The following is a 23,873-nucleotide window of genomic DNA, read 5'->3' on the forward strand; positions in this document are numbered from 1 at the left end:
GCATGGACCAGTCACCTGTGACAAACTCGCCACAGCTGTGCTCAAACTGGTGCCTGCCATCTTCTGGATTTCTCTCACTTGCTCTTCGTGTTTAGTGACATCTCTCTCTGTGTGTGTGAGTGTGTGTGTGTGTTTCTGTGTGTATCTCTGTGTGTATGTGTGTTCTGTTGTTAAAAATCTAAGATATATCAAAGGATTTTTCTTTAGTAACAATTCAAGATCAAGAAAGAAGAAGAACAGAAACTATGTTTAGAATGCTTCCTGCCTCCTGGTCCACAGCCTGCTGTGATGAGGGTTTGACAATCCAAGAAATAACAGCAAGAAAAAAGCCCAGAGTGTCGGGGAGCCCAGGAGCCCAGGAGCCAGAGGTGGCAGGTGCAGAGATCTGATTTGCATAGCCCCGCCCTTCCTAGGATAGAGGAAGCTTCTATGGATATAAGGGACAGCTGAGTCTAGAAGCAAGGCTGCAGTCAGCAAGCATTCCTGGCCCCAGGATGTCGAGGGAACTCTTCAGAATCCCAGTCTGGAGGCTGGACGAGTTCATAAAGAATCACCTTATTCCCGACACCGCCTTCTTAGCTGATTTCAGAGCAGATGTGGACTTCATAAGTGCTTTCCTGATGGATAGATGCTTCCAAGGTGCCACCCACCCTGTAAGGGTCTCCAGGGTTGTGATGGTGAGTCCCCCTAGCCTGAGCTGACTGGGATGGGGTAGGAGAGGACTCTCAGAGGCCAGACTGCAGTCCTTAGTGGGGTGTGAGTTACCTACCTGCTCTGTGCCCAGCGTCCTCATGTATACCCCAGCTAGGGCACAAGGCAGAGAACAGAACACTGCCTGCTGGATGACCGGACTGATGGAAGCTCATTGCCCATGTTTCCATCTGTCAAATGGGACTTTATGACACTGTCCCTACCTCAGTCACTGTGAAGGCTGCAGAAATGTCATTTTGTCATGTCCATTCATCTATGTCAGGGCTGCAAGTGTGTTAGTGATTGTGCTCAGCATTTTATTTAGGGAGGATCTCTGCGTATCACTTGTTACCATTTTCAATTTTTTTTTCTTTTTGTGAATTCAGTTTTCTTGTTTTTGACATTTGCTCTGTGGCCTCTTAGTATTGTAACAGACTTTCTTCCTACTGTCATGATGGTCATGGTCTATTCCTTTTAATGCTCTGCTAGCAAGAGGGATTGTGGCAACAATTTCATACATCTGTGGTAATTTTCTCAGTCTCCTCTCACCCGCTACCATCCAGCCCTTTGGACTTGAACCTGCCCTGCCCCAGAGAGTCCCCCTCTATCACTAACACACACACACACACACACACACACACTTAATTCTGGATAGAAACAGATAAAGCAAGCACATTCATTATTCTGAGTCTGGCTTGTCTCCTGTACCACAGGAGACCCAGGACTATCTATTTTCCTATGGAGACCCCAATTTTATTCTACAGGGCTGAATAGAATTCCACTACACATAGGCTAGCTTTCTCTATCCAAGGATCACTCTTAGTGATGGATCCTAATCTGTTCAGCATCTGGACTGCCCAGCCTGGCTCCCCCCCCCCCACCTCTGTCCTTCCTTATTCTCGGCCTTGTCTTTCAGGGCGGCTCCTACGATGAACACACCGCACTCAAGGGCAGGTCAGAGGCCAACATGGTGGTGTTCCTTAACAACCTCACCAGCTTTGAGGAGCAGTTAAAGCGAAGGGGAGAGTTCATTGAGGAAATTCAGGAACACCTGTGCCAGCTGCAGCAGGAGGAACAATTTAGAGAGAAGTTTGAGGTCCGGAGGTCAGAGCAGCCCAACGCCAGGTCCCTGAGCTTCAAGCTGAGCTACCCCGAGTTCCAGCAGGAGGTGGAATTTGATGTGCAGCCAGCCCATGATGTCCTGTGTAAGTCAGCCAGCAGCAGAGCCTCAGCCTGCTCCTCCCCATGCCTGAAGCCTCTCTTCTGTTTCTCTCTCTCTCTCTCTCTCTCTCTCTCTCTCTCTCTCTCTCTCTCTCTCTCTCTCTCTCTGTGTGTGTGTGTGTGTGTGTGTTGGGGGAGCATGTTCATGTGTGTGCAGATGTCTGCACATATGTTTGCACGTGTGGGTAACAGCCAGAGGCCAGCCTTGGATGTCGGTTACTTAGGAGCCTATTTTGGTTGAGAGCTTGGCCTGGACTTTGCTGCCCCACCTTCCTGGCTCTTGCAGTGAGGAGCTGGGATCAGGTGTGGTGATGGAGCCAAACCCACAGTCTCTGGCACCTGGAGCCTCAGGATGACAATTAGGTACAGCACAGGGCTGGGGGGAGGGGTTGCTTACTCTTCTAGAAGTGTCTGTAGGCTATGAGTCTCCATCTGTAAACAATTACACTCAGACATAGTCTGGACACACTTCCTCCGCCCCCTACAAACCAGGCAGGTTTGTTTCCTTGTTTGTTTTGAGATTGGGGGGGGGGGGGGTCGGCCAGCTTCATGCACACCCAACTAGTCAGACAGCAAGCCTGAGGGATTCTCTGGTCTCTACCTTCCCAGCACTGGGATTTCAAGTGTGGACACTCAACACGCACTCCAAACTCCCACATGTACACACGTGTTATATAACTGCACATTAATGATCCTTTACATTAAGATCTCTGATACCAGGTCTTACTGACACAAGGTGTGTCTTCAAAATTACAAATTGCCCAACTCAACCCAAAGAAAACCAGGAACAGCCATTAAAAAACAAAAAACAAAAAACAAAAAAACTATGGGAAACTTGGGTAATATTTGAGGTTTTATACTTAGGGAAAGCACAGCACCCCCTCTTGGTCACTGTTAGAACTGCTGCTATTAACTTAGATTGAAGGCCCTTCCTTGGCAGGGACTGAGAGGGCCAGTCTGGGAGGAGGACCAGGCAGCCTGCTGTGGGAAGCTGCACAGCCTAGGACCCTGCTCAGTGGCGGGGGCTCAGAGGGGGTGACCCAGAAATGAGCTGGGCGGGCTCCCCCAGAAGCCTGTCTTCTCATGGACTGCCCCAGTTTTAGGCAGCTTTCCAGTGGGATGGGAGTTCTGTCATAGAGGAACTGCCTTGGGAATGCTAGTGTGGATGGCAGCCCAAAAGAGGTCCCCAGTCACAGCCCTAACCCCGAGACTTAGCAAATGAGACCTACTGTGTGCCGTGTGTTCTGAAATGGTAAATTAGCTCTTGAGAACTTCCTGGGTCCCTGAGGGCCTAGATTTGCCTCACGTTCCATCTGTGAGTGATTTGGGTCTGTGCCAGCATCTGAGCCTGACAGTATGGCCTGCTGTAACCATGGCCACACACATGCAGACACCTAAGGAGCAGTCTGCTGCCTGGATAGTCTATTTAAATGTGCACACACACCTACACATAGCCACACACACATCAATAGCCAGCTCCCTGTCCACTGTAAAAGTTCACAGAGCACACATAAACCACCACCTTACCCTGAAGCTCTCAGGAACTGGACAGTCAACACCACATGACATTAAGTTAGGCACTGTAGAGAATCATGCACTGCCGACAGGCAGTACTGGGTTGGGGGGAGGAGACAGCTCAGAGGATAAGGGTGATTGCTGCACAAGCATGAGGACCTGAGTTCAAATCCCCTATGCCCACCTAAGCTTAGGATGTCCCACACATTGACATGGGTCCCCTGTGCTATGGGACAGAGACAGGAGACTCTCTGTGGCCTGATGGATGCCAGTCACCTCCACATTTACAGAGAGACCCTGCTGCAAAGGGAGGGGGTGACAGACTATAAAGGAAGACGCCCCATCTCCTCTTGTGGTCTCTGAATATGTGTTTCCTACATCCATGTGCACACAGTCCACCCATCATCTCCAAACAGGGAGAGACTGTAGGCCCGAACTGTGATATAGAAATGCAGTAGAGTGCGCGACACAGCAAAGCATGGTTGGCCATTATCAGATGACTGTGGAGTTCTCCTGTGAGTGACCACAGTGAGCTGTTTCCTCCCACCACTGCCTCCAGGCCTGTGAGTAAGGCATCCTACTAAGAGCACTTGGTGGCACAGACTTTCCAGGGCCAATTCATGTACACAGTTCAGAGGTGTGGTGGGCTCCCGTCTGTATGGGTAGTGATGCCTTCTGTGGACAAACTGCATTGTTAACTGAACCCATAGACAGTGATTGTGACCCTAGAGATACAGAAGAGTCTCAGAGCAGGGCTGACTCTAATCATGAATGAAACTTCTTTATAGATGAACTGAGAAACCTCCAGCACTTTGACCCCAGTAACTACAGCAAAATCTACGCCCAACTCATCCATGAGTGCACCACCTTGGAGAAGGAGGGCGAGTTCTCCATCTGCTTCACTGACCTCCATCAGAGCTTCCTGACGCAGCGTGCACCCAAGCTGTGGAATCTCATCCGTCTGACCAAGCACTGGTATCAGCTGGTAAGGCATCTGCACTGACACTGTGGACCCTACATGTAGAGAGTAGGATTCAGGCCAGAGAAGAGGTCTATTCTAGCTCGCTGTGTATTGACTGGACAGCTTTATCACATGACCAAGAGTGCCTTGGGAAGGAAAGGTCTTACTTGGTTACACATCCCAGTCACAGCGCATCACTGAGGGAAGTCAGAACAGGAACTGAAGCAGAGACCATGGAGGAATCCCGCTCACTGGCTTCACCTCTGTGACTCACTCAGATTGCTTTATTATGGAGAGCGTACACGCTCAGGCACGGCACCAACCACATCTGTCACTGACCCCAAGTGTGTCCTCACAGACTACCCTAAACCAGACCGATAGAGGGATTTCCTCTTGATTAAGGACGCCTCCTGCTCAATGACCCTAGTTTACATCTAATTGACAAAAATTGACTCTCTCAAATGACCCACTTTCAAATCGATGCACATACACACCTCTATTGAACCATAACCTTTCCTTTCTTGACTTTTTGCTAAGACGCCATGCCAATATCATGCCATAAAACACAATCTGGCATTAGCAATCTAAAAGTTTAAAAAAAAAAACATTGCAACAATATGTAACAAGATGAGTCTCTCAAGGATGGGCTCATATAAAATTTAAAACACTAGTTAAATTATTTCTTACTGCAAGAGGTCACAGTCACAATCAGATTAAAACACAACCAAACCCAGCAGAGCAAAAGGCTCGGTATCTGACATCTGGGACTCACAGTTGCCTGGGCTTCTCGGGCTCTGCCGTCCACAGCACACACAGCTGCTCTCAGGCTCAGCCCAGCTCTGTTCTCACACTGCTCTGTTCCTGGCAGTTGTCTCCTGCTCAGGGCAAGTCCAGGGTCTCGGGGTCTCCACGGCCATTGAGGCTGCGCTTGCACCAGTGGCTTCTCCTGGCCTCTCTCAGTGCCAGGCCTCAGCTGCTCTCCAAGGCCCCTTCATACATGCAGGCTTCATGGGACTTACGCTTTAATACCTGGGAGACCTCTCTGCAATACCTATGTGCCTGCAAACGAGAGGGAGTCTTGGGATCCCTGGACTACAGATTCTGTCTGCTGGCCATAAGGAAGCTCTTGCTAGAAGACTTGGCTCCATCCTGCCATTCTCTACTTAATCTGAGCAGATTTTCAGCCCCAGCTAATGAGAAATTACTGATTCTTACTTAATCCAAACACAGCACACAAACAGCCCAGATGGGGTCCTTGCTTTTCTCTCACACTTCACACTCCAGCCTCTGACACCTCCCTGCCTCTCAGCTCCCCTGTCCTCCAAGTTCCCACAAACAGCAGGTTGGGCTCTCAGCTCTCCACAGCTTTCCAACCCAGAGTCCCATAATCCTTCTCAATCCTCCCAAGGAGCAGCATGGCGGTCAGTCACAGCAGCGCCCCGTCCCTAGGACCAGCTTCTGTCCTAGTTTGCTCTGAGTGCTGTGGGAAAGGTGATCTGGAAAGTAACCTGGGGAGGAAGGGGATTGTGGGGCTCACATCCCTGCATCGCACTCCATCACTGAGGGAGGCAGAGGCCATGGAGGAACTCTGCTGGCTGCCTGGTGCCCTTGGGCCATCAGTCTGATTTTTTACAAACATCTCAGGACCACCTGCCCAGGACAGGCAATGCCCACAGTGGGCTGGGCCCTCCCACACCGATCAGGAAACTGCTCCACAGGCTGGACTCCAGGCTGGGCTGATGGAGGCATTGCCTCAGGGGTGGGCCCGTCTTCTCCAGATGACACTCTGTGTGTCAGGTTGACAAAGAGAAATAAAAATGGCACAAGGTGAGAACATAGGAAATAGATGTGGAAATGTGGTTAGAGGGGGAGCAGAGCAGGGGGTTGGGAGAAACAGGGTTTGGGGGAACAGGATGCTGGAGGAAGAAGAGGGAATGGGGAGGGAGGACTTGCCGTGCTTGTTCTAAGTGACTTCTTGTAGTCACTTTCTATTCTGCTAACTCTCTCTTCAGCTGCGTCTAATCTGCTGTTCCATGGCGGCTTCATTTGTGTCTCTGAATGTCTGCTTGGGCAAACCCTTCATGTCACTTTCTATGGCTTCTATGAAATTTCTATTACCTCTTTAAGTGGATGATTTATCAATATTTTTTCTGGTCTATTTTTAAATGTATGTGTGGTTTATGTGTATATCTGTTCATGGGAGTGCACATATTTGTGTGTGCTTGTGTGTTCATAAGAGTGCCGAGTGTAAGGGCAGGTCCTCAGTCACGCCCCACCTTACATAGTCAGTTGTCTCACATGTGACACGCAGTGTGCTGGATCAGCAGTCCTGGACAGTCCTGCAGCCCCTGCAAGCCCCATCTCCACCCCCTTGAACTGGGATCACGAGTCAGCTTCCTCAAGAGCCCCACACTCCTGCAGATGCTGGAGATCTGACCTGCAGTTCTCACCCCTGCACGGGGAGGGAGGCGCTTTACCCCTGAGCCATCTCCCTGGCCCCTTCCCAGTTACTTCAGAGACCATGGGAAAATTTCCACAGTGAGCACTCCTTATGTCCCGCCCCCACCCTCACTCCTGGCTGTCACTCATGCTGTCTTGTTTTCTCCTGTGCCTGCTGGTGCATGCTCAATCATTGTGGATCACAGGGTGTCCATCTCAACCACTCAGCCCTTGACTACAGCACAGGAGGGGTCATAGACTGAATCTGAGTGACTGTGCATGGCTGTGTGACAATGAACCCGTAATGACATCAGGTGGCAGCTGAACTGAGCCTGTGAGACGTGGCCCCCACACAACAGCTGGGAGCCCCACTTTTCTCATTGCCTTTCTCTTCTCAGTGTGAGGAGAAGCTGAGGCAGCCACTGCCCCCACGGTACGCCCTCGAGCTGCTCACAATCTATGCCTGGGAATGCGGGGTCATCAGCACGATGGAACTACATACAGCCCAGTGCTTCCGAACTGTCTTAGAACTGATCACTAAGTATGGGTATCTTCGAGTCTACTGGACATGGTGTTATGACTTTAAACATGAGTTCCGTGACTACCTGTACGGACAGCTCCAAAAACACAGGTATCTTGTCCCCACGTGGCTCTGCTCCCCGTGGGTGTCGGGCTGCACTCCTGTGATAAGGGGGGGAAGGAGGTGGGAGCCCTGTGTCATTGCAGCATCTCCTGCACTGGGCACTGTCACCTGACTGACCTTAGGTCCTAATGCCCTGGAAGGTGGGCAGGGAGGGTGGTTATCTTGTCTGTGGTGAGGAGACCAAGGCTCTGACACTGTCCAGACTAAACAGCCAAGGAAGAGAAGGACATGGAGTGGGAACTGAGATTTCCCAACAGTAACAGCATCATAAGGGCTGTGAGACACCAAAGACCTGGGGTGGACCAATTACCTGTAAATAACAGAGAACTATGCCACCCTAAGGAGTGACATGTCTTCATCCTGTGTTTCATCAGTTTTCCTATGAGACTGGCTGGTCCAGCTCTCCCATCTCACAGATCAGAGAGCCTGAGGGACCTGCCCCAGGATACACAGTTACTAAAGGGTAGAGGATTTGAAGCCAGGCCTTCCAGGTCATGTGAAGAAACCCTCCAGTCTTGCTGTGTGCTGTGGGGCAGGGACTCTGGACTAACTTAGGATAGGGACACTCTGCTGGGCTCCTCCTCCTCTCCCTGTGCAGGGGCCTGATGCATGGACAGCTGCTCAGTTCCCTCTCTTAATGTCGCTCCTGCAGTCCTCTGATCCTGGACCCGGCTGACCCAACAAGGAACGTGGCTGGTTCAGACTTACTGGCCTGGGAACTGCTGGCAAGAGAGGCTCAGTACTGGCTGAAGTCGACTTTCTTTCGGGCCGCTGATTTATCCTTTGTGAATGCCTGGCAAGTGTCGGTGAGACCCTGTCATCATCCTGTCCCCTTGCACACAGCTTTGGTCACTCTACTTCAAGAATATTCTCACTGAGACATGGTCTAATTTTGAAGGTCTCCACACTCATGCGGGGACCCACTGCTTGCCTTGTTTTACAGCCACTGCAGCCCCATTCAGAGCTATCATGGGCTGCCAAGATGGCTCAGTGGTAAACGTACAGCCAGCACCGAACACCTGGCTTTGATCCCTAGAACCCATACGGTAAAGGGAGAAAAATCCCCCAAGTTGTCCTCTGACCTTCATCTCTGTGCTGTTATACACGTGGATACGTACACATATACACAGGAACACACAGACACACAGACACATAGACTCTTAGAAGCCACTGGCTCGGGGACACTCAGCTAGTGATTGGCAGGGCTGGGATCCCACAGACTCTGAAGCCATCATCAGGTCCATGGCGCAACCTGTCTTCCCTGTTTCATTGTCCTGTGGCCAATGGGACTCAGCAGGGCTGTGTCACAGTCACAGAGGCACAGAGGGACCTGCACTTGGACCTTTCCCCTCCTGGGGCAGGGTCTGCCTGATGCTAGGGCACTGATGATGTCACATGACCTCAGGGTGGGATGAACATGGGTGCAGTGATGTGGGAAAGAAACCTGAGGAGGTCAGGAAGGAAGGGGGGACATGGAGGGAGGCAGCTGAGGGGACAGTGGCCTGCAGTGCTGTCCTGCAGCACAGAGGTGGCTAGGCCATGGCTCCCATTTGGCAGACCTATTAGTGTAGGGCCTGCCTGTGGGATCTTATGTGCCCTCAGTGGGCGTGGTCATAAAGGTGTCCTGATGGCCATCTTTCCTGCCTCCGTGTGTGCTGCCCCCTTTCTCAGGAGCTCCATGTGTCCAGTCATGGTGCCCACGCCCAGGACTGATTTACATCCCCCTCCTGGAAGCAATGCCGCCAGCATCTGACACGATTGTATGTTTTTCATTGCAGCCAGAGAAACAAGAATGTGTCTTCCTGTGAGGACCCCAGCACCTGCCCAGGAAGCTCCAGAGTCAGAGGCATGGACTCCTCACTCCTCTGCTGCAGGACCTTGACCTAGAGAGGACAGGTTGGTGCTCAAGGCTCCAGAGAGGGGCATCGAACCTGTGGTCAGACTCCAGGCTTCTGGTCCATGCCTGCGCGTGGACAGCCTTCCTCACAGCCTGCTTCATCCGCCTTATCCTCCAACAGTGCTCAGAGTCAGACTCTGAAAGAAAGAGAAAAACTCAAGCTTGAATTCATCTGTCCACCTGTTGGGAGGTTCTGTCCAAAAAACTGTCTGATCATCAACAGTAAACCATAGCAAGCCATGATGGGGTGTGTGCACTCGGAGGGATGCGTACCCATCCCACACAGAAACTGTTCCGCAGCTGCACACATAGCCCCGGAGTCCTGGGAATCTGCCCAGTGGTCATCAAAATCCACTGTTTCTTTAGCATGCAGGCTGGGGTTATGGTAGTGCAGGAAAATAAAATTGTGTGCACTTTAAAATTTGTGGCTTTAACGCTTAGGTGTGTGTATGTGTGTATGAGATTTGAAGTACTGAATTAAAGCAAAATGCATTGAATTTAACTAAAATGAATTAATTTATTCTCCTTCCCTCCTTTCCTTTCTCTCTTTCTGACTTCCTTCCTTCCAACTAGATCTATTTCCCACCCTAGTTTGTAATTCGCAGAATTCCACCTGTCACAAGTTTCTATGTTCTGGAATTACACACACACACACACACACACAGTGAGAGAGAGACAGAGAGACAGACAGAGAGACAGAGAGACAGAGAGACAGAGAGAGAGAGAGAGAGACAGAGAGAGAGAGAGAGAGAGAGAGAGAGAGCCACCATTCACATACAGGCTAAATGCTTCCATAGGTCAGTGTGGTGAACCAAAAGTCTTATAAATACACAAATACTTTAACCATAAACCATCCACTTGTGCTGTCTACACTTGGACCCTTCTCACTAACAATGCACTAAATTGCTGAGGGTTACCAGCTCCCAGACCCTGCTCCTGTCCCCACACCCTACACCTGTCCCCAGTGTCCACTCTCCATCTCTGTGAAGGGGATGGGGTGGGTCTCTGTGGCCCTCATTCATTCAGTCCTCACTCATGCAGCCATGAGGACCAGGAGCCCCAGTGTCCTGGTGTGTGAGAGGATGCATGTCCCCTGGGTCATAGGACAAACCACACTCTGCCTGGTACTTTATCTGAGCCACTGGGGTACCTAGGGATGCTGGGCTATGTCTTGCCCTCCTGAAACACCCCCAGATACATTGGGCTTTAATAAACCATGGCCAGTGGTCCCCTCTCAAGCTGTGGACCCATCATGTCCTCGCTCATGGATCCCACACTAATGTAAGTCCATGCATGATCCGTAATGGCTGCCTCCCATTTCTCCATGGTCTGACAGAGGGAGAGGCTGTGTGTGTGGCTCAGTGGCAGAGCGCTTATCCGGCATGCACAAGGCCTGACCTAAAGGAATCATCCTGAGTTGCCTGTGGCTTTGATGTCAGAGCCAAGTAATCACCAAGATCATCACGGCTGAGCAGTTCTCTTCTCTCAGGGTCCTCTGCTTGTGTGTGGACGGCCTGTGTATGCAGTGTGAGGTGAGGGTGGGCCTTCAGTCCTGTCAGAGGCTCACCGCAGGATCCTAGGTCAAGCAGGAGAGCCCTTTCCCCCATTGTGTATGCTCAGTAACCTGCTCAAAACCAGTTAACTGCCCTGAGATTTGATCTTCCCAAATGTCACGGAGCCCATGTGAGTCCAGATCAATCATCACAGATGAGGACGCGAGCTGACAGCTGGCCACAGAGCACTGGGAAGAAGTCTGCAATGTTTCCTGGAAGTGTGCTCACAGACACACCAGATGTGTTTCCATTTATATCTGAGGTAGTGACGTTGGCCATGGAGATGCACCATCGTGGACCATTTGAAGGAACCCTGAGGGTTGACTGGGGCTGAGGGCAGTGGCTGTCACAGCAGGTCCCTCCCCAAGTTACTGACCTGAATCCAGTTTCAGAGTTGGAATGACTGGGTGTAAATGAAGAGGCTTCCTGGAGAACAGAACCCTGTGGGGCTATGGTGGACAAAGGACCTCTTCCCTGCAGTGGGCATATACTACTTATGAGTCGGTGGGCACTGGAGAGAAGGGAGCGCCTGACCTTGGCATGAGGTCAAAGTTGAAGACAGGGCTTGGAAACCCAAAGTGTCTGTTGTCAAGCCCTGCCTCTTCCCTGCCCAGGATGGACTTAAGTCAGAACCATAGGACATCCCTGAGGAAGAGCAGGGAGGAGCACCTCGCTTAGGGCACAGGGCTCCTGTGCAGATCTAGTCTGGAGCAGGCACGATGCTGCACACCAGGGCCGTCAGATGCTCTGATGTGAAAGTGCCAGCTATGGACATCTCTCTCCCTCCCAGAGACCCTGCATCACTGTTGTCATGGAAACGATCCAGCCCCCATGAGGCTCCTCCCTTAAGCTGCCCATTGCTCATTCCTGTACCCTGCTGTTAAACTCCATGCTGTTTATCATTGGGGAGGCTCTCCAGGGCCCACAGGAGGGGTTATTCCATCATGGAGAGATGGGATGTGGCCATTACACATCGCATGTGGACTTGCTTTCACATGGGGTGCATGAAAGCTCACATGTTGATTCTCTTCTGCTTGGCAAGAGACATTGGCAGGCCCTGGCCATTGTTTATTAAAACTCTCTCTGTGTATCTGGGGGTGTTTCAGAAAGGGCAATCCTGGAGTCACTGACCAGCACCACTGGGTCCCCCAGGGCTCAGGTAAAGCACACACAGCACTGGGTGATATGTTCTGTGGTGGTGGGACACACATCTTCTTACACCCCGGACACTGCAATTCCTCTTTGTGAGGGATACTTGAGTAAGAACTGAATGAACAGGGACTGGAAGGACACACACACACACACACACACACACACACACACACACAGTTATTCAGAGAGTGAGTGTTAGCAGCAGGAGAAGGCTTTGGGAGCTGGTGGTCCTGCATAATGCCTTGATCACTTAGTGAGCCAGTGTCCATGAACTGAGTGCACATGTGAGTCCTCTGAGTCTGAGAAATGAACCGCTGGTTCCCAACACTGAGTGATGGGACCACTAGGTGTGTGTGTGTGTGTGTGTGTGTGTGTGTGTGTGTGTGTGTGTGATTCCAGAACTTGAGAGACTGCGGTAGGAGAATTCCTGTGAGTTCCAGGCCAGTGTGTATCACATCATGAATTCATGTCTCAGAAAGAGAGAAAGGAGGCCACAATCATTGTGATTTAATTCAGTGTGTCAAAGCTGGTCATTGCCACCAACAACCATGTTTCAAAGTCACACGTGTCACAAATTCTAGGCAGTTTTTATTTGACCCCGGCACCTCCTGAGCCCCAAGCCTGCATGCTGTAGCCACTCAAGTGCAACCTGAGTGCACAGGCCACAGTCTCCATGTTCCATGCCCATGTGTGGCCGGGAACCGCTTCTGTGTCAGATAGGGCAGGACTAGAGTCTTGGGGACATGGGCAGAAGAAACTAAAGGTTTCTCTCTTGTGTTTATGTGTAAGAAGAGACCTGGAAGGATCCCAAGCCATCCCACATCAAAAACTATAGTAGTTTGGTTTTGTTCTAACCACTGCTGAACATCTGGATCATGTAGAGCATGTAATAAGTGCTCAATAATGCATCTAGTTGTAACATGAAGACACACGCACATGTACACGGGCATGTGCACATGCACACGCCTGTACTGTACTTCTAGGGCCATTCCCTCCGAGTTCACACACACCCTCATGGCACCTGCTGTAGTTTATTGTTGTTGATCAGACATTGTCGCACAGAACGTCCCAACAGGTGGACAGATGGAAGTCAAGCTTGAGTTCTTCCTCCCCTTCTGAATCTGTTGAAGGCTATCTGTGATTGGACAGGAGTCAAACATGGTGGGCAGGCATCAGAAGCATGGAGTCTCATCCCAGATGAGACCTCCCTCATTGGGTCAAGAGCACACACCCCTGACTCTGGAGCCTCCTGGGCAGATGCTGCGGTGTTCACAGGAGGATGCATGTCCAGGTCTCATCCACCTGAGGATGGAGGGGAGGAAGGGCGTGGTCAGAACATCCTCCCTACAACCATCCCTGCACTGTGGCAGGAGAATGGCAAAATCCAGGCCAGCCTGGACCACACAGCAGAAACCCACCTCAAACCAACCACAACAAAGAACAAAAGCTAACCTGCTGGAAAGGTACAGGAACCTCCATCTGTAATGAAACACACACAATCATGTCAGGAGCCTGCATTCCTACATGGAGGGGGATGTAAATCAGCCCTGGGCGTGGGCACCATGACTGGACACATGGAGCTCCTGAGAAAGGGGGCAGCACACACGGAGGCAGGAAAGATGGCCATCAGGACACCTTTATGACCACGCCCATTGAGGGCACATAAGACCCCACAGGCAGGCCCTACACTAATAGGTCTGCCAAATGGGAACCGTGGCCTAGCCACCTCTGTGCTGCAGGACAGCACTGCAGGCCACTGTCCCCTCAGCTGCCTCCCTCCATGTCCCCCCTTCCTTCCTGACCTCCTCAGGTTTCTTTCCCACATCACTGCACCCATGTTCATCCCACCCTGAGGTCATGTGACATCACCAGTGCCCTAGCATCAGGCAGACCCTGCCCCAGGAGGGGAGAGGTCCAAGTGCAGGTCCCTCTGTGCCTCTGTGGCTGTGACACAGGCCCGCTGAGTCCCATTGGCCACAGGACAATGAGGCAGGGAAGACAGGACGCTTCACGGACCTGATGATGGCTTCAGAGTCACTGGATGAGTGTCCCTGAGGTAGTGGCCTCAGTTCTGAGTCTCCTTTACACTCTCTCCATGTGTGTCAGTGTGTGTGTGTGTGTCAGTGCTTTGTGTGAGTGTTTGTGTGTAGATGTTAGTTTGTATAACTGTGAGTGCATGTGCAGGAGTGTGTATTGTGAGTTTATGTGTGTGTGCACGTGTCCACATATGTAACAGCATAGAGATGAAGAGCAGAGGACAACATGGATCTATTTTTCTCCTTCTACCATTTGGGTTCTGGGGATCAAAGCCAGGTCTTCAGTGTGGGCAGTGCCTTTACCCACTGAGCCATCTTGCCAGCCCAACATAGCTCTGAATGGTGAGAAAATGACTATAAATCAAGGCACACAGTTGGACCCCACAGGAGTGTGGAGACGTTTAGCAAAAGTTCACATCTCAGTGAGAACATTCTCCAAATAGATGCAGTGACCAAAGTCATGTGCAAGGGGACAGGGTAATGACAGGGTCTCACCGGCACATCCCAGAAGCACGGGTAGCGTAGCCACACATCAGCCTCTTCAGCCAACCGTCTCCAGCCCTCTGGGTTCCCACTACCCACATTCCCTTTTGGGTCAGTAGGGACCAGGATCACAGGCCTGCAGAGCAACATTCGTGGAGGGAACTGAGCCGCTGGTCATTGCCTCGGACACTACTTCACAAGAACAAGGAGGAGTCAGCAGAGCGTCCCTATCCAATGTTTGGCCAGAGTCCCTGGCCCACAGCATACAGCAAGACTGGAGGTATCCTTTGCATGATCTGGAAGGTCTGGGTTCAAATCCTCTACCCTTTGGTGGCTGTGTGTCTTGGGGAAAGTCCCTCCGGCTCTCTGATCTGTGAGACTTCAATTAATGCTGTGATAGTTCAGTTCTCACTCCGTGTCCTCCCCTTCCTTTGCTACTTCATCTGGACAATGTCAGAGCCTTGGTCTCCTTGTGCAGACAGAAGAGCCCACCGCTGCCTCCCAGGGCTGTAAGGCCTCATGTCAATCAGGTGACAGCAGAACAGTGCTCAGTGCAGAAGATCTTCATAGATATGAGCTCCCAACTCCCACCTTTCACACAAATGCAGCCTGGTACTGATGGGGAGCAGAGCCATGTGGGGAGTCTACTTGGCTTTTCTCAGCTGTCTGTGCAGGTAGTTGGAGACCTCCTGGTGTTCAGTCATAATACTCTGTCCAGTAGATTCGAAGCCACTTGTACTTGATGACCAGTTCCAAGACAGTTCGAAAGCCCTGGGCTGTGTTGAATTTACAGTCTCTACTCCCACCAAGCTCACAGTCTTAGGCATAGACTGTGAGCAGCTCCAGGGCGTACTGTGGGGGCAGCGGCTTCCCAGCTTCTTCTTACACTGAGAAGAGAAAGGCAATGAAAAGGTCGGGGGGGGGGGGCGGGCGGGAGAATTCAAGGATCAAAATGGCACATGTATGTGATTCATGGGTTCGCCCGCCTGGTGCTCTTTGTCCTCTATCGCTAATTTGGGCTCCCAAAGCTGGTTGTCCCAGTGAGGAGTCTGCACTTAGACACTATGTGACCCCGCCCACCGGTTAGCTGTGATTGGTAAATAAAGATGCCACCAGCCAATAGCAGGGCAGAAGAGACAGAGGCGAGGAAGAGCACTGAGCAGGGAAAAGGAAGCCTCTGTAGGTTAAGAGTCTGTAGGTTAAGAGTCAAGGGGGCAGGGCCTTGAAGGCTGCCCAACTGGAGCTAACGCAGCCCAGATGAAACACAGCGAGTAATAACATGGGTTACGGATAGGAAAGTAGATGCCAACAACATGGAGGGTAGGCAGCTGCCCAGCCACCATGCCAATTAAAGCTCATTAAAAATATAAAGGCTGTGAATGTGTCTTTCATCTGGGAACTCAATAACAAAAGGTAGGGTAGAACCCCCTGGCCAGGATTTAAATAATTTCTACAACACATGTGAATGGCGAATTAGATGCCGCTAAAGAGTGAGTTAGTTGACTGAATATGAGGCTAGAAAAAAAAAATCACTCCTAACAAGCATGGGAAGTCCTCCCTCCTCCCAGTTCTCCCTCCTCCCAGTCCTCCCTTTTGTCCCTCCTCCATCCTCTAGCATCTCCTTCCCTTGATATCCTTCTTCATCTCCCAACTTTCTCTCATTCCCTCCCCACCTCCCAGGCCCACAGTGTCTGGCCAGATGCCTTACCAGTTGGTACCAGTGCTTGACCAGGCGGATGAGACTTTTCACTTTGGTTGGGCGCCACTTCAGGAAGTTCCGCTGGAGCTCTGTGAAGCAGGTGGAGAACTCGCCCTCCAGTCCCAGGGAGGTTCGCTCACTGATGAGTTTGGCATAAATTTTGGAGTTACGCTTGCTTACATGACCTATAAAGGAGATTTCATTCATTTTAACACCTCAGCCCCTCTCTGGGGTTTCTGGGTGTCTCTGGGGTGACAACCGCTGGCCATGGGGTTCAGTGGATGGGGCAGAGGTTGCTGTAGAGCCATGTACCCCCACCACACCTCAGGACTCTATACAAACTGTGTCCCTGAAAAGTTCCTGCCACCAACTGGTCCAAAGGCAGTGCCTTCCGCACAGGCCTGGAGACAGTGATGGCAGGAACCAGCACATTGTGGTCACACAGGAAAGAGGTGCAAAGTCATCTGGTATCTAGGATTAACTGCACGGTACATGTCAACTGTGTGCACTCCTGCTTGTGTCAAAGTGTACTGTGGAGCCGTCTGCCGCAGTTGTATGTCAGGTCTCATGCTGTCAGTCTCTGCCCTGTTTTGTGTGTAGGAGGGGGGGGGCGGCGAATACATATATTTTTGGAGGCCAGAGGAAGACCTAAGGTGCCTCCCTGTATATTTTTTACTTTCACCCTTTATAGCAGGGTCTCCCTGTGAACCTGTGAAGTTTGGTGGGCATCCAGCAGGCCACTGAGATTCTCCTGTCTCTGCTCCAAATAGAGCCTAGATTACAGGTCAATGTGTGGAACATCCTAAGCTTAGGTGGGTGTTGGGGATTTGAACTCAGGTCCTTATGATTGTGCAGCAATCACCCTTAACCACTGAGCTGTCTCACGAGGCACTGTGTGTCACCAGTGCATGAATCTCAGTAGTGACTATCATAATGTCATGTGATGTTGACTATCTAGTTCCTCAAAGCTTCAGGATATTGTGTGGGGTGTGTGTGTGTGTGTGTGTGCACGCGCACATTCAGTTTCCAGTTTCCCAGGGGGGCACAGAGCTCCTTGGGGAAGTTATGTATCCTGCACCCCACCCTCTATGCACAGACACCGAGGCCTCTGCACAGGTCTGAGGTTTCTCATTCTTTAATAGAAGATATAACAGATGTTCATCTTTAGCTCCATCTCTTGTCCCACTTTTACAGACACACAGTTGCCAATCTCAGCCATGTGGAGCGCTGTCCACCATGCAGGTGTTGTGTAGGATGTCCCCAGGGGCTGGGCAGATGCCTCTGTGGGTAAAGGGCCCCAAATCAGATTCTGAGCACCTGCATTAAAAGCTGTGGTTGAGGGACATGAGGGTCCACACTGAAATCCCAGGGCTGGGCAGGGAGAGACAGGAGAATCCCTCAGGCCACTGTCTGAGTAGACAGGGGACATGAAGCTGGCCGATCCACCCATCTCAGAACAAACATGAAAGCAAACCTGCCCGGCTTGTAGCCGTGGTGGAGGAAGCCCACGTGTGTCCAGAGTGTGTCTGAGTGTAATTGTTTACAGCTGGAGGCTCACAGCCTACAGACACTTCTAGAAGCTAGGCAACCCCTCCCCCAGCCCTAATTAACATAATAAATAATGTTTCCATAAACACACACAGAGACACAGACACACACACATACACAGACATACACAGACAGACACACACACACACACACACACAGAGACATACACAGACACACAGGTACACACATACAATACACACCCCAGTACCTAATAAACATGCTGAGGCTCCAGGTACCAGAGACTGTGGGTTTGGCTCCATCAGAGCGCACACCACACCTGATCCCAGCTCCTCACTGCAAGAGCCAGGAAGGCGGGGCAGCAAAGTCCAGGCCAAGCTCTGAACCAAAATAGGCTCCTAAGTAACCGACATCCAAGGCTGGCCTCTGGCCATTACCCGCACGTGCAAACATATGTGCAGACATCTGCACACACATGAACATGCTCCCCCAACACACACACACACACAGAGAGAGAGAGAGAGAGAGAGAGAGAGAGAGAGAGAGAGAGAGAGAGAGAGAGAGAGGAGGATTCAGGCATGAGGAAGGGCAGGCTGAGGCTCTGCTGCTGGCTGACTTACACAGGGCATCATAGGCTGGCTGCACATCAAACTCCACCTCCTGCTGGAACTGGGGGTAGCTCAGCTTGAAGCTCAGAGACCTGGAGTTGGGCTGCTCTGAGCTCTGGACCTCAAACTTCACTTTAAATAGTTTCTCTTGTTGCAACTGGCACAGGTGTTCTTGAATTTCCTCAATGAACTCTCCCCGTCACTTTAACTGCTCCTCAAAGCTGGTGAGATTGTTAAGGAACACCACCAGGTCTGCATCCGACCTGCCCTTGAGCGCGGTGCCTTTGCCTGAGGAGCCGCCCTGAAAGACAAGGATGACAATGACAAGGGACAGAGACAACCATGCTGGGCAGTCCAGATGCTGAACAGAGCAAGAGTCCAACACTGAGGGGGATGGATGGATGGATGGATGGATGGATGGAGCAAGCTGTCACATGTGCAGTGGAATACTAGTCAGCCCTGAAGAGTGACATCAGGATCTATGTAGGAAAATAGAGGGTTCTGGAATTCTTCCTGGTAGAGGAGATAAGCCACACTTAGAATAATGAACATCCCTACTTTATTTATAGACTCTAGATGTGTGTGTGTGTGTGTGTGTGTGTGATAGAAAGAGAACTCTATCACACTACTACCCACTACCCACTACCTAGTGGGTAGGAGGAGACTGTAAATTAATGCACACTTTTGAAACTGTGTCATAATCCCAATGTTGGCAGAATGTTAAGGTGAATAAACTAAAAGTACACTATGCTTGCATGAAGATAGTCTGTTATAATATTTAAAAGTCACAGAACAAATTTTAAAATTAAGAAAATGGATTCACAGAGACAAAATTTTTGAGAAAGCAATAATAAGTGATACTGCAGAGATCCTCCCTAAATAAAATGCTGAGCACAATCACTAAGACACTTGCAGCCCTGACATACATGGGTGGACATGACAAAATGACATTTCTGCAGCCTTTGCAGTGACTGAGGTAGGGACGGTGTCATAAGGTCCATCTGTCCAGTCATCCAGCAGTGGGGTCTCATTCTGTTCTCTGCCCTGTGCCATAGCTGGGGTGTACATGAGGATTCTGGGCACAGAGCAGGTAGGTAACTCACGTCCCACTAAAGACTGCAGTCTGGCTTCTGAGAGTCCTCTCCCACCCCATCCCAGTCACCTTCACCACCTTGGAGACCTTTACACACTGGGTGGTGTCTCTGAAGCATCTCTCCTTCAGGAAAGCACATATGAAGTCGATGTCTGCCCTGACCTCATCACTGAATGATGTCGGGAAGAAGGTGGTCGTTTATGAACTCGTCCAGCTCCCAGCTGTGGCACTGCGGAGATTCTTCGCCATCCTGAGGCCAGAAGTGTTTGCTTGCAGCCTTGCCTCTCCAGTCAGCTGCCCCTTAAATCCATAGCTGCTTCCTCTTTCCCAGGAAGGGCGGGGCTATGCAAATCAGACCTCTGCACCTGCCACCTCTGGCTCCTGGGCTCTCTGGGCTTTTTTCTTGCTGGTATTTCTTGGATTGGCAAACCCTCATCACAGCAGGCTGTGGACCAGGAGGCAGGAAGCATCCTAAACATAGATTCTGTTGTTCTTCCTTCTTGATCTTGAATTGTTACTAAAAATAGTCTTCTAGACTTTTAACAGCAACACACACACACTCTCTCTCTCTTTCACACACACACACACACACACACACACACCACTAAGACATGAAGAGCAAGTGAGAATAACTCAGAATACAGCAGGCACCAGTACCAGCACGGCTGTGGTGGGTTTGTCGCAGGTCCGTGCCAGATATTGTAATGGCCTGAATGCAAGGTCATGGCTTAGGGTCTCACAGTTCTGTGGGTTCTCAGATGCACGCCCATGATGTGGCCATCATCTAAGAAAGTCCCTCTGCCCTCTGGCAAGCCTGTCTGAGCCAGGGAGTGCCCAGGTCCCATGTTGTAAGACCCAGAGTCACCCTCTTGGCCACATGTCCAGCTGCTGCTGGGAACATGACATCCCCAGGAGCCACCTGGGGGGAACTGACCAGCTCTGCAGACATGGTTGTGCCTCTTGAAAGACACAATATAGTGGAATTAAGTATCTTCCTGGGCATTTTGTAAAATATTCTTTGAAGTTATCACAATATACATTCAATATATTGATCAAATTCACCCTCACCTTTCCTCCCAAGTAATGCTTCCCCATCCCGATTTAGTGTGTCTCTTTTAATGAATAAACCACTGGACCCTGTCAGTGATTCTCATACTCACACAGGTGTCAGAACAGCCACTGGGATGTGGGCCACCTGCCAGGGACTACACCCTAAGGGAAACGGACTCTGTCCCTACTGGTTTCTATACCCACTTGACACAAGCTAGAGTCATCTGAGAAGCAGGGACTTCAGTTGAGAAACGCCTCCATGATGTCAGAATGCAGGCTAGTCAGTCAGTAGCACCCCTCCACAGCCTCTGCATCAGCTCCTGCCTCCAGGTCCTGCCCTGCTGAGTTCCCGCCCTGACTGCCATTGGCGATAAACAGTGATGCGAAATTGTGAGTCAAGTTGGGTCGGAGAGATGGTTTAGCGGTTAAGAGAACCGACTGCTCTTCCAGAGGTCCTGAGTTCAAATCCCAGCAACCACAGGGTGACTCACAACCATCTGTAATGAGATCCGATGCTCTCTTCTGGTGTGTCTGAAGACAGCTACAGTGTACTCGTATATAATATAGATAAATAAATCTATATAATAGATAAATAAATCTATTATATATAATAGATAAATAAATCTTTTAAAAAAACAACATTGTGAGTGAAGTTAACCCTTTCCTCCCCACGTTGTTTTGGTTACAGTGTTTCATCACAGCAATAGAAACCCTTAGACACCCTCCCTGCACTAACAGCCAGTCTTGTGCAGAGGACACCTGCTGCGGATTCACTATTGCAGCTGTCCTGCTGTGTCCAGAAGATACTGATTTTTCTCCAGTCTTCTCCTACCTTGCAATCTTTCCACCCCCCTCTTCGCCTATGTCCCCCAAGTCTTTGGAGGAGAGAATGTACTACACGTGCTCCATTCACGGATGGTCGCTCTGCAGACAACTGTTCTCTGCTTCAGGTGTGATTCTCTGTACGAGCCACCATCCACTGCACAGAGACCCGTCTCCGCCGAGGTCAGAGGTCAGACAGCTGCACTAGTCCACGGCTATAGGGGTGGACAGGGCAGCCTGATACTAGGTGCGTTTATGGACATTGCTGCGATCTCCCATACATGGGAACCCATACCTACTCCCGGGAGTCCTGGCAACCCGTACATGGGTTCTTAACCAGATGTGCAGTACCAGGTGGGAGTTTTCTCTCATGGAGTGGTCCTCAAGTCCAGTCAGAATGTGGCCAGAGACCCCTGGAACATCCCTGCTGCTATTGCGCCCACGGGCAGATCTTGCCAGGCAGGCCAGGGTTCGCCGCAGATGGGTTAGACTATTTATGACTTCTAAGTGGTAGAAGAAGTAACTAATGCTGTTCTCCTAGAATGTCGTGGCTGGGAGATGGTAAAGTTCTGAGGACATGCAGTGAACTAAGGTAGATTCCTTCCCAGGTGGAGCAGAGACGGTTCATGGGCCTGGAAGGTGCCTGCTCCGTGGTTCACCACTGAACCCTGATGTTGCTAGAAGAACACATTTCTTCTGCATAATTCCCTTTGGTAGAATTTGGTCCTGTCTGTCTGTTTGACATGATTCTGCTTATTTGTGGATGAACACTAGCAGGAAATGAAGATGCATTCCGACAGCTCCTGTAGCTCTCTTGAGTTCTGCTTTGAAAGTGACGATGCTTACCATAACCACGGTCACAGGAAGATGTTCACCTTCAGATGCACAGGATTGCAACAGTCGAAGGTGGCAGGGGCCTTTCACAAGCAGAAAGTGAGAAGGTCCCACAAAGCCACCATCGGTTCCTCTTCTCTGACTCTTTCCTTCCAAGGAATGTGAGTTATAGATGGATAGATAGATAGATAGATAGATAGATGGATAGATAGATAGGTCAATAGATAGATAGATAATAGATCAATAGATGGATGGATGGATGGATGGATGGGTGGGTGGATGGATAGATAGGCAGACAGACAGTCAGACAGACAGACAGATAGATAAATACAAGTCATGTGTGTTGTGTGTGTGTATGTTTGTGTGTTAAATTTTTGGGTAAGTATTCCTTTTTTTCATAACCTTAAGCTGTGAATCTTAAATTATTCACAACCCACATCCTTGGGGCGTCTGCTTTAATGTTAGGACGACTGCACAGTGTGAGGTTAACTCTAATCTCGGTGGTGTTGACACCAAGGACTCTGCAGCAGGGTTCTGTCCTCTCCCTACATGCATCTTTCCTGTCTTTTCTCATATCAATTTCTGGCCATTTGTTCTGTTGCTACAGAGTGTCATGTGTCTTCTCTGAGGCCGTGTTCCCCAATGGTCTAAAGCCCTCCCATGAAGCCCCACCTCCAAAAGCTCTTCCCACCCTACTCCCTAACAGTACCAACCAACCAAGGAGGAGACATTTGAGATGTTGGGGGTTCCTGGAGGCACTGGGGTACTGGGGAGCGGGAACTGCTGGCTCAGACAGAGAAGCAGGTGTGTGACCACCAGGACATTTCACGGGCACAGTCCCCAGGGACAGGGTGCACTCTGAGCTCCTGCCTGCTGAGGAACCAGAACTCAGGTCTGTAAAATGTGCAAACATCTGAGAAGAGGGTGGTGCTCCTGCAGGGAGTTAGGACCTAGGGAACAGTCTCAGGGACAGGAAGCCTAGACAGGAAGTTACCAGATGAGCCCACATGCTGACATACCCAAGCTCAAAGAAAATGTGTCCTGCTACTGATTTTGACGCCTAGGGTGAGGTCTCCCAGTTGACCTCTCTTCATACAAACCCTGGCACACAGATGTACACACACACACCGGCAGACACTGAATTCTCAGCACCACACCTCCCTAGAGGTAGGTGAGAGGCCACTCTGACCTGGACCCAGCTTCTAAACCTTGCCAGAGGCTGTGACATTAAACAACACCCTTTCCATCCACCACACAGGGAAGCAAAGTGTTCTCTGTCAAATGGGGGTATGTTGCAGGAAATATTTTAAAATACCCGCCTGGGTGCTCAAGAGATAGCTCAGCGATTAAGAGCACTCAACTGCTCTTCCAGAGGTCCTGAGTTCAATTCCCAACAACCACCTGGTGGCTCACAACCATCTGTAATAGGATCTGGTGCCCTCTTCTGAGGTATCTGAAGACAGCTACAGTGTACTCATATAAATAAAATAAATAAATCTTAAAAAAAAAAAAAAAGACCCACCAAGTTCCCACGCTACCATCCAGCCACTTTCTGCCCCGTTGGGCGTGGTCCTGCTGGGTTACTCTCTGCCCGCCAACTCTCTGGCAGGGCTGGCATTCCCGAGTTCCTTTCACTACCATGCCAGCCCCATGCAATGACCACCCACCCCA

The 23,873-nt window shown here is 50.5% G+C and overlaps 1 protein-coding gene and 1 pseudogene across 1 annotated transcript; one reads left to right on the forward strand and one right to left on the reverse strand.

Annotated features, from left to right (window-relative positions):
• The first annotated feature begins 494 nt into the window (after positions 1-494).
• Positions 495-9,277, forward strand: LOC127672981 (inactive 2'-5'-oligoadenylate synthase 1D-like). The gene is made up of 6 exons (XM_052168482.1): positions 495-677; positions 1,607-1,895; positions 4,215-4,411; positions 7,225-7,457; positions 8,122-8,275; positions 9,248-9,277. The coding sequence occupies exons 1-6, from the start codon at positions 495-497 to the stop codon at positions 9,275-9,277; spliced, it is 1,086 nt and encodes a 361-aa protein (XP_052024442.1).
• A 3,294-nt stretch (positions 9,278-12,571) lies between these two features.
• On the reverse strand, positions 12,572-20,591 carry LOC127672513 (2'-5'-oligoadenylate synthase 1A-like; annotated as a pseudogene).
• Between the last annotated feature and the right edge of the window lie 3,282 nt (positions 20,592-23,873).

Source organism: Apodemus sylvaticus, chromosome 22, assembly GCF_947179515.1.
Source record: "Apodemus sylvaticus chromosome 22, mApoSyl1.1, whole genome shotgun sequence".
NCBI classification, from domain to species: Eukaryota; Metazoa; Chordata; class Mammalia; order Rodentia; family Muridae; genus Apodemus; species Apodemus sylvaticus.